This window comes from Dermacentor silvarum, chromosome 3 (assembly GCF_013339745.2).
Source record: "Dermacentor silvarum isolate Dsil-2018 chromosome 3, BIME_Dsil_1.4, whole genome shotgun sequence".
NCBI lineage: Eukaryota > Metazoa > Arthropoda > Arachnida > Ixodida > Ixodidae > Dermacentor > Dermacentor silvarum.
The window spans coordinates 219,128,241-219,141,527 of record NC_051156.1 but is presented as its reverse complement, the minus strand read 5'-3'; the positions used below and the strand labels follow the sequence as shown (position 1 = coordinate 219,141,527).

At 44.4% G+C, this 13,287-nt stretch overlaps 1 protein-coding gene across 1 annotated transcript in view; it reads right to left on the bottom strand.

Annotated features, from left to right (window-relative positions):
- Positions 1-13,287, bottom strand: part of LOC119445226 (carbohydrate-responsive element-binding protein-like) — a 61,732-nt gene that overhangs the window by 29,739 nt on the left and 18,706 nt on the right. Inside the window, 2 exon segments of the mRNA XM_037709548.2 lie at positions 1,524-1,925; positions 3,640-4,089. Coding sequence (XP_037565476.1) covers positions 1,524-1,925; positions 3,640-4,089 — 852 coding nt within the window.

The window sequence follows — 13,287 nt, the reverse complement described above, 5'->3', positions numbered from 1 at the left end:
TAACTATACTTCAAGTCAAAACTACCTAAGTGTAACAAAATCCATTAAGTAATATTGTATTGTTATTAATGCGAAAGCGTTATATGCCGTATTTCGCAAAAGTCCGGTGGCCGCATGATGAAAACATGGTACCAAAAATGGCTGACGGCGCAAAGAGTAAAACATGTCAATAAATTCTTGAATTGACGTCAAATTTCTCGGTGTCTGACACAACACAGCATCGTGTCTTCCCAATAGGCAAAAGCTCACGCAGCACTTTTGATGGTGTGCGGGTCACTGTCGTCATCGCCTTCTATCATGCGTTAACGATCCTTCAATACGAAATGGCACCGCTGCGCTCTGTAAACCCATTTCTTGGCTAATTCCCCATAGTGGGTAGGAGCCACATATATGACAGGAAACAACGACAACACTCTCTACGTCAAATCATGACTGTAAAAATGAGGTATACCACTGCCTTCATGTCTAAAAAGGAACGCCATGCAAATTTACAATCTGCAAGACAACATGCAGATGAATACATAAGCAAAAACATTTCACCAAAGCCACTACAATACTCTCGCATTCCCACACATAAGCATGTCTTAAGTGTCTCTGCCGAATTTTTTTTTTTCCTTTATGAGCACTACCTAAGCAAAAGCTTCAGTTAATTAACTACGTACTTCTGCAAATGACTGTTATTTATGCACATGATCAATGGTGCAAATGGACATTTTTGTTTGTCGGACTTTTCAATATGTGTGCCTACTAGAAGAACAGAGAACAACGCTCAGACAAACCGTACTGTGGTGCGTCTTTAAGCTACTTTGCCTCTTTATAGATTCTTCATTTTGCCTACAGACAATTTATAGACTTCCTACAGACAAGCGCCTTGACCTTCAGAATACAGTGTAGACCGCTTATAACGTAAGTTGCCGGAGTCGTGAATATCAGCACTATAAGCGGTACTGCACTATAACCAAAACGACTATTTTATTGCGATAATGGACACTCCAGGCACATTTCCACCGTCCCTGTCACCGTGCTCTAGGTTCCGTATTTGCTTACTAAATGAATTAACAAGCACGGTGTCATGCGCGCACAAGCAAACATGAACACATCTCGCTCGTTGACCGCAGAAACGAACTGTCAAAACGCTTGAGTTACGTTATAAGTGGTCTATACTGTATGTTGTGGCATAAACAAATGTACAGGCATCAGAAGATGGTGAGAGGCATACAAGCTGCCCCACTAATAACACCTGTCAACTTAATCTAGATGCAAAAGGGACGTTGCCAAGCTAACAACACAGGGTGTCATGACGACAGGCCGAAGATAACATGCTTATGAATTTAATTCACTGAGCAACGTGCAATCCAGCAGGGCTGTGTAAACGACAACTCTTTATGCATTTCTCAATTACACCGCATTGCAATAAAGGTGTAGCTACATCATGCCACCATGGAGCCAGTTGAAACAGGCTAATTAAATCTCTACAGAGTTTCTATGGAACACTCAGATCAGAGGGGCCACATAATACCCACCGTAGCAACCTTTGGCATGGCGAAGTTAATGTTCTTGCCAGCAGCAGGGACTGTGCTCTCAGCTGGCATGAAACCACCTGTCAATTGGCCCATGAGGCTACTGCTGCTGCTGCTGCTGCTGCTGTACTGGCTTTCCATGCTCTCCGTAGTTTCTTGTGATACAGGGTACAACGGCCGCTTGGCTGTGGCACCCCCCTGCACAACCTTGTCACCTGCATGGTGCTCAACAACCAGTCTGGCACCTTGCCGCAGGCCATTCAAGCTAGCATGCGGCACAGTGGATGTGGGCGCTCGTGGGAACACTTGCAGCTCAGTAGGTGTTGGCTGAAATGGACTGTTGGGGGGACGCGGCATCAGCTTCGGAGGAGGCCGCAATGGTTGTTTAGGCACGTACTGTGGTACCTCATGCTCCAAAAGCCATGGCGGCTAACGGTGGCCTAGGAGCTATCGCCAAGGGAAGCTGGAAAGGGGGAAGAAATTTATAATTAAGCTCAAAACATGAAGCAGTGACAAGGAGAGCTAGTGCAATGTTATGCACAACCAGACAGATAAAATTCAGTGTTTAGTGCAGCAACAATTGCATAACATGGTTGAAAATGTGTAAACAATCTATGCATCATTATATGTACAAAATCAGGCTTAATATGTGCCTCTAGAGAACTGTGCCTCTTATATTTTGCACAGAAATCCTTCTTAAAAAGCATGGCTGGCTTCGTTTTGTACTGCCGATGTGAAGATATCGTCGACAGAGCATGAAACTACATCCTTTGTCGCCAACTCAAATTATACAAAATGACTTTTTTTTTCTAACTCAAAGCTGCTATTTCCAATTGCCCGATATTTCAGAAAATGTTGTGGCCCTTTCTGCGTAGGAAAAGTCCACCGAAGACTGTACTTATTGGCATAAAAGATCGAATTTCAATAAAACCAAATTTCAATATAACGAAGCAAATTGCCAATTTTACAGACTTAGGTATGTTGAGGTTGAACTGTATTGCATTGAAAAGCAGAACTTGTAAGAAGGTGCTATTGTATACATGAGTGCCACAACAGCTCCCAACCTTGGGAAGCTTCCAAGGTAAGCTCCAGACAAATTTCACCACCATCTTCACCCTCATCATCAACACCTCTCCGCCTCAGTCTCTTCTTACTCCCGTCTCCATTCCCCAAAGCTGAGTAGCAGGTCAGAACCTCGATTCAGGCCGACCTTTCAGCTTTTCTATCATAATAAATGTCTCTCGCTCTGCAGACAAAAGTAGAATTCTGTACATTCTAGCAAAATCTTTGTGAAGGTTACAGATGACGGTGCTTGACCAGAGCTGTGCAGAATGTCCTCCCAACAATACACAACACTTATCTTAGGCTTAAGAATGCGTGTTAAAAAGCAAAGTGCTCAAAGCAGACAAAGGGCTTAAATGCTGTACAACCTTTTTTTACGACTGCAACCTGAACTATCTTGTTGTGACTATTTTTGACAAACTATTACTGCATTTTTAAGCACGGGGAGGCTGTCACAGACCATTATTTTTTAAGGTGACATGGCTGTCAGCTTTGGCACATTGTATAGAACTCGCACTTACTAGCTGCATTTATATTATGGCTACCAACACAAAGTGCGAGCAACTATTTATTTTATCGATCACCCTACAGCTCGAGCATGTAACTGTGCTCCTGAACATTGCAACTGGGCTCGTGTTCAAAGCTTAGCAGAGTGAATACTTCTTAACAAAAAATAATTAGAAGCTTGCTTCTGAGAAGTGCTTTACCAATTTCTTTCATGCATGACATGCATTTTCAGATACCACAATGACCAGCAGCCAGTGCGTATTTCTCTTTTTTCAGACTAATTTCTTCTATTCTTTGCCATGTGCAAAGCTGCAAATTCTGCCCTTGCCACTGCTGGCAAGCCAGGTTTCCCCAATGTGAGCTGTGCCCCTTTTAAGGTCAGGTAAATGAGTGGTATGCTTTTCCGAACATGACCAAGATCTCGCTTGTGTCCTCTGCCAAACTGTGAATCCAGACATTTACCCCATGATCAGCCAGAACTTCCAGTCAAAAGCTGCTACCTCCACGTGGATTGCATCACAAATCACCACAAACAAGACCCAGTTCTTGCCTGTGCTGTCTGTTGGGCTGCAAATCCTGGTGGGTTTGCCTGTGCCTGCTGCGGTGGTGCTGCTGCTGCCTGTTCCACAGTTAGAATCATAGGTTCTGCCGGTGCTTGCCTCAGGAATTCATATTCGCCCAGCACAGCAGTGGATGGCGAAGACTGCTGTTGCTGCTGTTGCTGCTGCTGTTGCTGCTGTTGCTGCTGCTGTGCAGCTGATGCCATGAGTCCTTCGATGCTGCTCACTGCTGTTGTTGGCTGCTGAGATGGCAGTGCAGGGGCAAAGGGAGCAGCCTGGCCCTGCAGTGGCTGCATCTGCGGCGACTGCTGTGGTGCCTGTGGCTGTACACTTGCGGGTGGGGGTGGCTGTTGCAGCTGATGATTGGATACAACAGGCTGCTGTCGGGAGGTGGCACTATACACAGATGAGGGCCGCTGCTGCTGCTGCATTCCAAATGACTGCAAACAAAAATGAAAAAAAAAAAAAAATATGCATTTTTTTACAGTCAAAAGGAATTGTGCATAGTAGCAATTTTATGCAAACCATGCTGAAAAGAAACACTTGTTTCAATTTATGGCACTTGTAATTTATTGATATTTTCATACCATCCATCTTTTTGGATTGAAACTTTATTTTTAAGACATTTCCTTGCTTTGCCCGAAGGCGTTACAGCAAGGGGGTTACAAGCTTGAAAAAAAAAAAAGGCATTCTGATTCACACTGCACACTTGCTCAAATGACAGTCGATTTCACTGTGCGGTAGTTTTTTACAAGGGAGGAAAAAAATGCCAGACAAGTTTGTCTTGGTCTAGTATTCCCTAATTTTGCACATGTGATCAGTATGCACAGATATATGATTTGGCGATATTAAGTAACTGTCACATCAATTCCAGTTGTCTGCTTATAAATATTTGGTATTATAATTTTAAGCGCAATTTTTTTCTAGGAAACAAAAGTGGTTTCGAATTTAACTTGTTTCACCCAAGTACAACTGCAGTTTCTTCCATACATACCAAAGATGAACCTGGGTGCTATGTTTTGAATTTTTCAAGTTTATCAATAAGGCATATTTGAGATGGATCCCAATGAGTACAAGCATATTCCAAACTAGGTCTATTACATGTTAGATGCGACATGCTTCAAAGATTTCAGTCATCAAAGGTTTCAGTTAGCAGATATTAAATTCCTTTGAATATAATCGAATGTGCACCTGCTTTATTTAGCAACCACATGGTCTAAATGTGCATTCCAAGAACAATCATCCGACAACAGCACACCTAAATACTTGTGTGTGAATTTCTTACTTAAAATGCCAGTCCCTATATAGTATAATGTACTGTTTTCTCCTTTTAGTATAACACACATGTATACATGTACACACTTCTCTGTATTTAATTCCATTTTTCATTTGGAACACCATGTACAGAACATGTTCTAGTTATTGAGACCATAGCGCTTAAGTGATGTGGACAAGAAAGAACAAGGACGTGTTCTAACCTTCAAATGAAAGTTACATGTTTATATCTGACATAATAACACCAGATAGCAACAAACGGAAACAGACCGTGCAAATCACTGCCCATGCAGACCAGTAGAGTCGACATAGGCCGACCATTTCGCTTCGACTCAGAGCTACAGACACTAGCACCCGCGTTTGCGATCAAGCTAGCTTCCACAATTTAAAGCACATCTTTACCCGCACCTCTGTACAACACACAACATCTGTCAAACAATGATTCACAACTACAATCATCACAGTTCAATGACAAATGTACTATATGATATCTATAACTTTTGCTTACGCTCTCCTCATCTGTTGTTTAGGCATCTCGTGGTTCCTATGTATACTTTCCCATATGAGAACGGAATGCGATAAACCACACCTTGTGCGCAGGGCACGAAAGGAGACTGGGGCTTCTAGTAAGGATAGTATTTTTATCAGCTGTATAAACTTGGACATTTGCAACGTGCCGAACAGTTGTCGACGCCGTCGGCGTTGGTGACTGTTGCCGATGCCTCTGGGGGCGGCTCAGAGGTTTTCGACGAGATCAGAACGGGACACTCGTCGAGCAGCGTCCGAAGTCTTTACCACCTTCTCGCCTTGCAACATTTTCATATAAATACGCATTTGGTGCAGCAGCTAAACGTTGCCTCCCCTCCCTCCCTCCCATCCCCCCATGGCCTTTCGCGTGACGGAAGAAGTTGCGTTTGCTCTATATATATGGTGATTGTAAAGGAGGAAAGAGACGCTTAATTCTGCAGCCCTTCAGGGAGCACAGCGCAGAACGTGCGTTTGCTCACCGCCGTGCGTTCCCTCCCCGTGATAGCGCGCGTACCTCGTGAGCTTTCACTTGCACATAAAGCATACAGTGCGCGGTGAGGATTTCATCGCCGTTTGACGTCATACGGAACCTCACGACGATGGCAGAAATCTGCTTTGAGTGTCCATATAATTGCTATCGCAATAAAACGTTGCGAAGGGAGAAGGTGGCAAAGACTTCGGACACTTCTCGACGAGCGTCCCGTTCTGATCTCGTCGAAAATCTCCGAGCTGAACCCAGAGGCACCGGCAACAGTCACCAACGCCGCGTGCATTCGGTGCGAACGCGAGCAAAACGCTGACGGCGTTGACAACAGTTCTGTGTGTTGCTGGTGCTGCTGCATGTCCAAGTTTATACAGCTGATAAAACTACTATCCTTACTCCGTATAGCTCTCTACGAATTTGCTATTGCAATTGATGCTTCACCTTTCGGGTGAAACTGTGACATTTTTTTTTTGTTCTTTTTTTTTCTTTTCTATTTCCGTTATTGTGCTCGCATGTGCCATTCGGTTTTCTTAACCTTTCCGGAACATTTTTTGCCACCGAGACAAGAAGGTGGTTAGAGTACTTTGTGTCTAAGAGACGCTGTTTTTGCTTCGCAAAGCTCCCGGACATCACAGGAGGGCACGATTACCAGAGTGCATAGGCATTCTTGGGATTGCTTGCTTCACCACCTTTGAATGTGACGAAGCTGAGCGGTAGGAGCAGCCTTCTTTGCCCGAGGGTGATATCCTCAACATACATCATTAGCTGAGAGGAAAAGTCTGATATCTAGAAATTAGATAAGCTTTATTAAAAGGGAGCTCATGTATAAAGACCAGACTGTCAAGACAATCATAAAACAAGGCGATCACATCAGTCACTGTCTGAGTGTTATTTGTGTTAAATTCATACAACACAAGGTAATCACCCATGTACCTAAAATTAAAAAAAAAACTTTTTCATGCTTCCATGTTTTCTTTTAAGACGTCTGTCATGGTGGGTGAGAATCAGATCGCTCAAGAAAGACACCAAGCATGGCCGAACACAAACACCTTCTATTTGAAGGTAAACAAACCCCTCACAATCAACATAGGTTGATATTAGATAAAACACTAGAAGCTCTAGGAACTCGCTGGTCGACAGGTCTGTCTGAGATTGAAATGCGACGTTGCCATTTTTCAATGCATCACATTAGGGCATCTTGAGGCATAGAATAATACAAGTCCTTGACATCGAAGGGGCAGGCCGACAACTGTTTGTCCAGATTGGTTCTCAGGAACTTCACTACTTTGTTCGAGCTTTTGACCATAAAAGGGTCATTCATACTGAACATGCAAACTGCGAGATGCCTAAATGACAGATTAAGGGAGCATAAGCAAAAGTTGAACTGGTATCGAGATGAGCATTTATCAGTGCATTGTGTGATAGTGTTTGTGAATCATTGTTTAAGGAATGCTGAGTGTTTTACAGAAGTGCGGATAAAGATATGTGAGAAATTGTGACAGCAAGCTTGACTGCAAGAGCGGGTGCTAGCTGTGTCAGTGCCCCGTCTGTAGCTCTGAGTAGGAGCGAAATGGCCCATCTCGACTCTGCTGATTTGTGTGTGCGATGATTTGCACTGTCTCTTTTCGTTTGTTGCTATTTGGTGTCGCTTATGTCGAATATAAATACAGTAAACACTCGTAAACTCGAACTCTCAAATCTAGAAATATCAGTTAAGTCAAAATTTTTTCCTGGCTCGGTATTAGCTCCATGCTTTTGTGCCATAATCCGGATGTCTTGAAATCTTGACTAGTGAAAATGTTGGGAAAAAGTCACTACCGAAAGGTTTCCATACTTTGTGCACAGCTGCAATATCGCCAAAAAGCGACAGGACCAGCAAGCTTGTAGCTGAATTCTGCATTATTCTACACCACTGTTATTCATCATACACGGCCAGCTGCAATCTCGTTGATAATGCAGGCACAGCGTGGCTCTGACCCCTGATGAAGCACGATAAGTGCAAAAAGGTATGAGTGACCTCCACAATGCGCATGCTTACGTGTGTGCGAAATGTCGTCAGTTTGCTTATTTGCCATGCTATGCATTTTTATGTTTGCGGAATTGCGCGCTACATTAGCCGAGACAGGGAATTTGTTACGGCTGCTCAGAAAGAAAGTTGAGGGCAGTGGCAGTGATGAACAACTCGCATCAAGTGTGGGGCAGCTTGATAACACTTTCATCACACAAAGCAACACTACCAAACAGGCAACCATCACAAGTTTCTTCTGTCAACAATAAACAGCTCGAAAATCAACTATATTGACTCCTTTCGTGATGCAGCTGTGCTGAATGTTTGGTATGTTTTTGGCATTTTCTTGAGTAACAAGTTCAGTTGCGCGATTAAGTAGTGATGCCTTTTCCGATGCCGATGCACACTTTTCACAAACCACGGCTGCTGCAGTGCTTGATCACTCCACAAGTGTTCCAGCCGCCTCTTCTTAGATTCCCTGCATCCCAGCGGGGAGGCTCACCGGTGCCATGGAAGCAGAGCGCCATCACAATCGTATCACTGCAATTATCCGTTGCAGGGCCCTGGGTGCAGGCTACAGTGGGATGCAAGCCAGGACATTCAAGGACCACGTGCTTGATGGTCTCTTCCAGGGCCTGGCATCGAGGGCAAGCTGTACCTAGATCCGCAGTGAACGTGGCCCGCAACACGCATGTTCTGAGCACACCACCGCGAGCTTCACACGGAAAACCACTGCCTCTGAAGTTGTCGTAGAGGGCTTCTTTGGCGATAGCGACCTTGTGATTACAGTATACCATTACTGTGCTAGCCCAGCGATCCTCGTCTGTGCGTTGCCCGCAAATGCCCGACATGCACATTTATCTCACAAAAGTGATTTACCTAAAACATAGCTCTTGGAATATTGAACTTCTGAAATTTAACTACTACTGGTGCCTATTTCAAAAGGTTCTGTGTGGTCTATTGTGGCCAGGGGCTTATATTTTCGTGAATTCACTTATCTAGAATCTCCGCTTGTCTCAAAATTTTTTGCAGTTTTTACAACTTGAAGTTAACAGGGTTTTACTGTATGTCAATTCTGAAAATAAAAATCAGTCGAAAGTTGGCACACATGCTTGTCATTCTTCCTTGTCAGTGCTAGTTAAGCGTTATGATCCCAATAACTGTATCAAACAAAATAGCCCAAAAACCTGTACTCCTGAATACATTGCAGATTAGCCTGGAGTTGGGTGACATCATGTTCCCTATTTATTTTTTTTTTACATAAAATGTAGTCAACCACAAAGAGACATGTGTTGGAGCTAATGCCTACATTAATGTCACTAATATAAACAAGAAATTAAATGTTTGTTAAGAACACATTGTCCATTAACTGGTTCCTTATGGCCTTGCATAAAATGTAATATGTACTCTATGAATTTAGATGAAATTGATGAAAGCGAAATAGGTCTATAGTCCAAACATCTTTTTTTTCGCACCTCCTTTATGAAGTGGTACTACATTAGCTACATTCTAGTCCTGTGGCAACTGACCAGTATGTAACTATCTTTGGAATATTAGATATAGTGAAATGGAATGAGTGCATAGCTTCAATATCCAAGGATAAATTTTATTGGGGCTACTAGACTTAGTTTCATCAATATTCTTTAGCACAGCTTAACTGCCACGAACGCTAAGTTCAATTAGTTGGATGGCAGTTCAAGGGGAGTTGCAGGTTGAGCAGCTGTAGGCACATTTCCCATGGATGGAGTATTATGGCATGACATGGCCCCATATCTCGTGGGCACACTGAGTGGAGAAATAATCCATAACAGCTGTGTACCATTACGAAAAGCTCTTCATGACCTAGCTATACAGCCTACCATTTAGGGAGACACTGCATGTGTTGTACATAGACTTGAGCCTCAACTTGCAGGTGCATGCTTATGCAGGAAAAAATTATACTTATTTGAGGTAAACTGCATTTTGGGCAGGAGCATAGTGTGTCTCAATGCTAAAGTGAATATAAAAACATGTGGTCTGAATGAAGTCTCATTTTGTGGTAAGTCTTGCAGAGATGCTCGACTCTCTTGCATTTCTTTGACATTGGTCTTCCCTGCACGACTCTCCTGTCTCTTGGTTAGGCTTCCCCGCATGGCACATACGCATTGGCAGGAGCCAGTGTTGCCATTTAAGCAGCTATTACAAGAGATGGCACAAGTGCTCCTATACTTCCTGCTTAGCTTTGGAGCCCAGCAGCTGCATAGGTGAACATAATCCTGTGAACATGCTTACATTTACAGCATGTAAGCTCTGGACGACTTGGGCATTGGAGTACGACATGGGCAAGAAGCATTCACAAGGTATCCGTGTGTAATAAGTCGAACATCCTCTGATTCCAGAGTGATTCATCGACGAAGTATTCCCTGTATTTCGAACAGCTGGCATTGTGTACAAGGATCAATAAATGCCACCTTTGCGAGTTTTCACTATGATGCATGTCGTTTCCTCTGTTACCCAGAGCTTTTCAGCAAATGCAGTGGACCTGTAGTGAATGGTGCGCTAACATAATCGCTAACATAATTTCTAACATCGATGCGCTAACATAATTTCTGGGTCACGATATGTCACCGCAGACCCAGAAAGCCGCAATCAACCCTGGGCTGGTATAACATAAAACTATTCCAATCTCCTTATTGCGATAGCAATCATGGACACTTCAGGTGCATCTCTGTCATTGTCGTCGCCGTCATGTTCCGTATGAAGTCCAGGGGCGGTAACACGGTCGCCGCGCGCCATATGCTATATGTGTGAGTGAAATCGTATGAGGGTGAGCCAATGATGGCGGCTCACTCAAGGGAGGAAGTGCACGTGCCTTCGATCGCGCACAAGGCACAGCGTGGGGAATGGAGGGAGGGAGGGGAGCTGCTGCGTATGGCGCGGCAGCACGGGCCCTATCTTGAAAGTGGTCTGCAATGGACCCAGAGTGCGAGTGCTCATAGCTTCGTGCGCGCTGTGTTTTCGCCGCTTAGTTAGCTCGCTGCTGCTGCCACGCTTCCTCACTCCAGCGTTTATACAGCGAGTTTCCGCGGTCATCGACTGCGATGTGTCCACGTTTGCTTGTGCACTTGTGACACCATGCTTGTTAATTTAGTAGGGATGAGCGAATATTCGGTATTGTCGAATATTCAATCGAATTATTCTATATTCATTATTTGCTACCATTCAAATTCAGGTATTGGATATTTTCAAGTAATTCGTCACTCCCGAATAGGCAGCCAGAAGCCACGGACAGTCGGTAGAAAAACATCAATCTCGAAGGTTATATGTTTTTGCATTAAAGAGCCGGAAATGTGCAACGCAACAGAGCAGAAACGGTGCTAGCGTACAGCCAAAACGAAGCGGCGGAGTATGCATCGCCATAGTCATCAGTGGAAATCGTACGTGAATGACAGCGACGACGGAATACTTCGTGCCTATTTGTGCGTTTATTGCATTTACCGCCGTGCATAACAACGCATTGGCCACGGGATTTCATAGTCGCCATCCATGATTACATTGATAGCGGCCTTCTTCCACAGCGGTTGCAGCAAAAAGTAGTTTCATTTTGACTCAATACGCATGTTGGCCACGTGGTTAAAAAGCTGCGCAGTCGCCATCCATGATCACATAGATAGCGACTGCGATTTCGTCTGCAGTTGTTGCAGCGAACAGTAGTTTCGATTTGACTCGGTGTGTGCGTCGGCCGCGTGCCTTAAGCACCGCAAATTCGCCGTTCATAATCGCGTCGGTAGCGGCCACGGTTGCGACGAACAGTTGTTTCGGTTTGACTCGGTGCAAATCTGTAGAGGATGAAGAACACCGGCTACATCGCGATGGACGTGCGATCTGTTGGCGATCAGCTTACTGGCGAAAAAATAATCGGGATGTGCACGCGGTAGTGCAAAGCAGTGTCGCAACTGAAGGCGCGCCGGACTGCGAAGGAAGTCTCGAAGCCTCGACCGCTGCTGCGAGAGCCAATCAGGCACGAGATGATGAGAATTGCAGCGTCCGCACTGCTTTTGTGCAAAATAGCAAAAGGACTTGCTCACCCATTCCACTAATAAAATCGTGCTGAAGTATAGACTTTTGATTATTATTTTCTGGATACCCTGATAATTCGGCATTCGTTTAATTCGGACCTTTTTTTTTTTGGTCCCGTGAAATTAGAATTAATTAGGTTTTACTGTAATAAGTGATACATACTATTTGAACTATTCGACTCGAAATTATTCGATGAAAACACTATTCGCTTCGAATTCGCTTCGAACCTCAAATTCACTATTCGCCCATCCATTGTTTACAAGTTTACACGGCCGATAAAACTACTATCCTTACTACGTATAGCTGTGTACTAATGTACTATCGCAATTGATGCTTCGCCTTTCGGGCGAAACTGCGACATTTTATTCCGAATCCGCCATTAGCACTTTGCGATGTGTCAAAATGGTTCAGGCCTCGCCCATATGGGCTTAAAAACAGATTGGAATATTTTTACGGTATACTGGCCCTGTGGATAGAGACACCCACCCGCTGAACCCACTGCGCCTCCCTATAATATCTAGTTCGCTCGCAGTGCCCTCAGCCTACTATTCGTTGTTCTGCGCCTCAGCTAGGAAGCGCCGCGCCGCTCTGCCCAATCAACCGTATTCTAGTACACTCTGTAAATGCAGCCGCCCTGGCCATTCCGACAGCAGTAAGAACAGCCGGGAGTGGCCACGCGGGCACTGGCCACTTGCCGTAAGCGCCGCAAAGTCCAATGTTCTAAGCGCGAAAATCACGAGAAACTATGAAGGAGAAGCCGTCGCGCAGGTCTGCGGAATGTGATCGGCTGCACTCTTTTTCGGAGAACGAATCCACTCGCTGTCCGCGGCGGGCACTGCCGGAGCACATATGCCGAAGCCATTCTGGCGCAGCGTGGCGCAATTTTGGTCAATTTTCCGTGTGTGGCGCAGTTTGGCGCAGGAATCTGCATTTGTATGAAAATGGCGCAATTGGCGCAAGAGTCCCGCCCCTGAATAATGCTTGCACATAAGGTCTGGCCCAAGTGTTTGTGAGAATCACTGCAACTAATTATTTCTTATTCGAATTAATTAACCTTATCACACGTCAAGATCGAATTAGCCCCCCCCCCCTACACAAAGAATTGATAGCACAGCTGCATTAAGCAGCGCTGAACTGATGCCAGTTCACAGCAAACTTATTTGAACAAGTCAAAATATTTACAGCCGAAGCCACTTATAACAATATTAAAGTGCCAAGAAAATCCCACTGTTATAAGTGATAATTGTTATAATTGGGTTGCAGGAAAAAAACAGAGGGGACAAA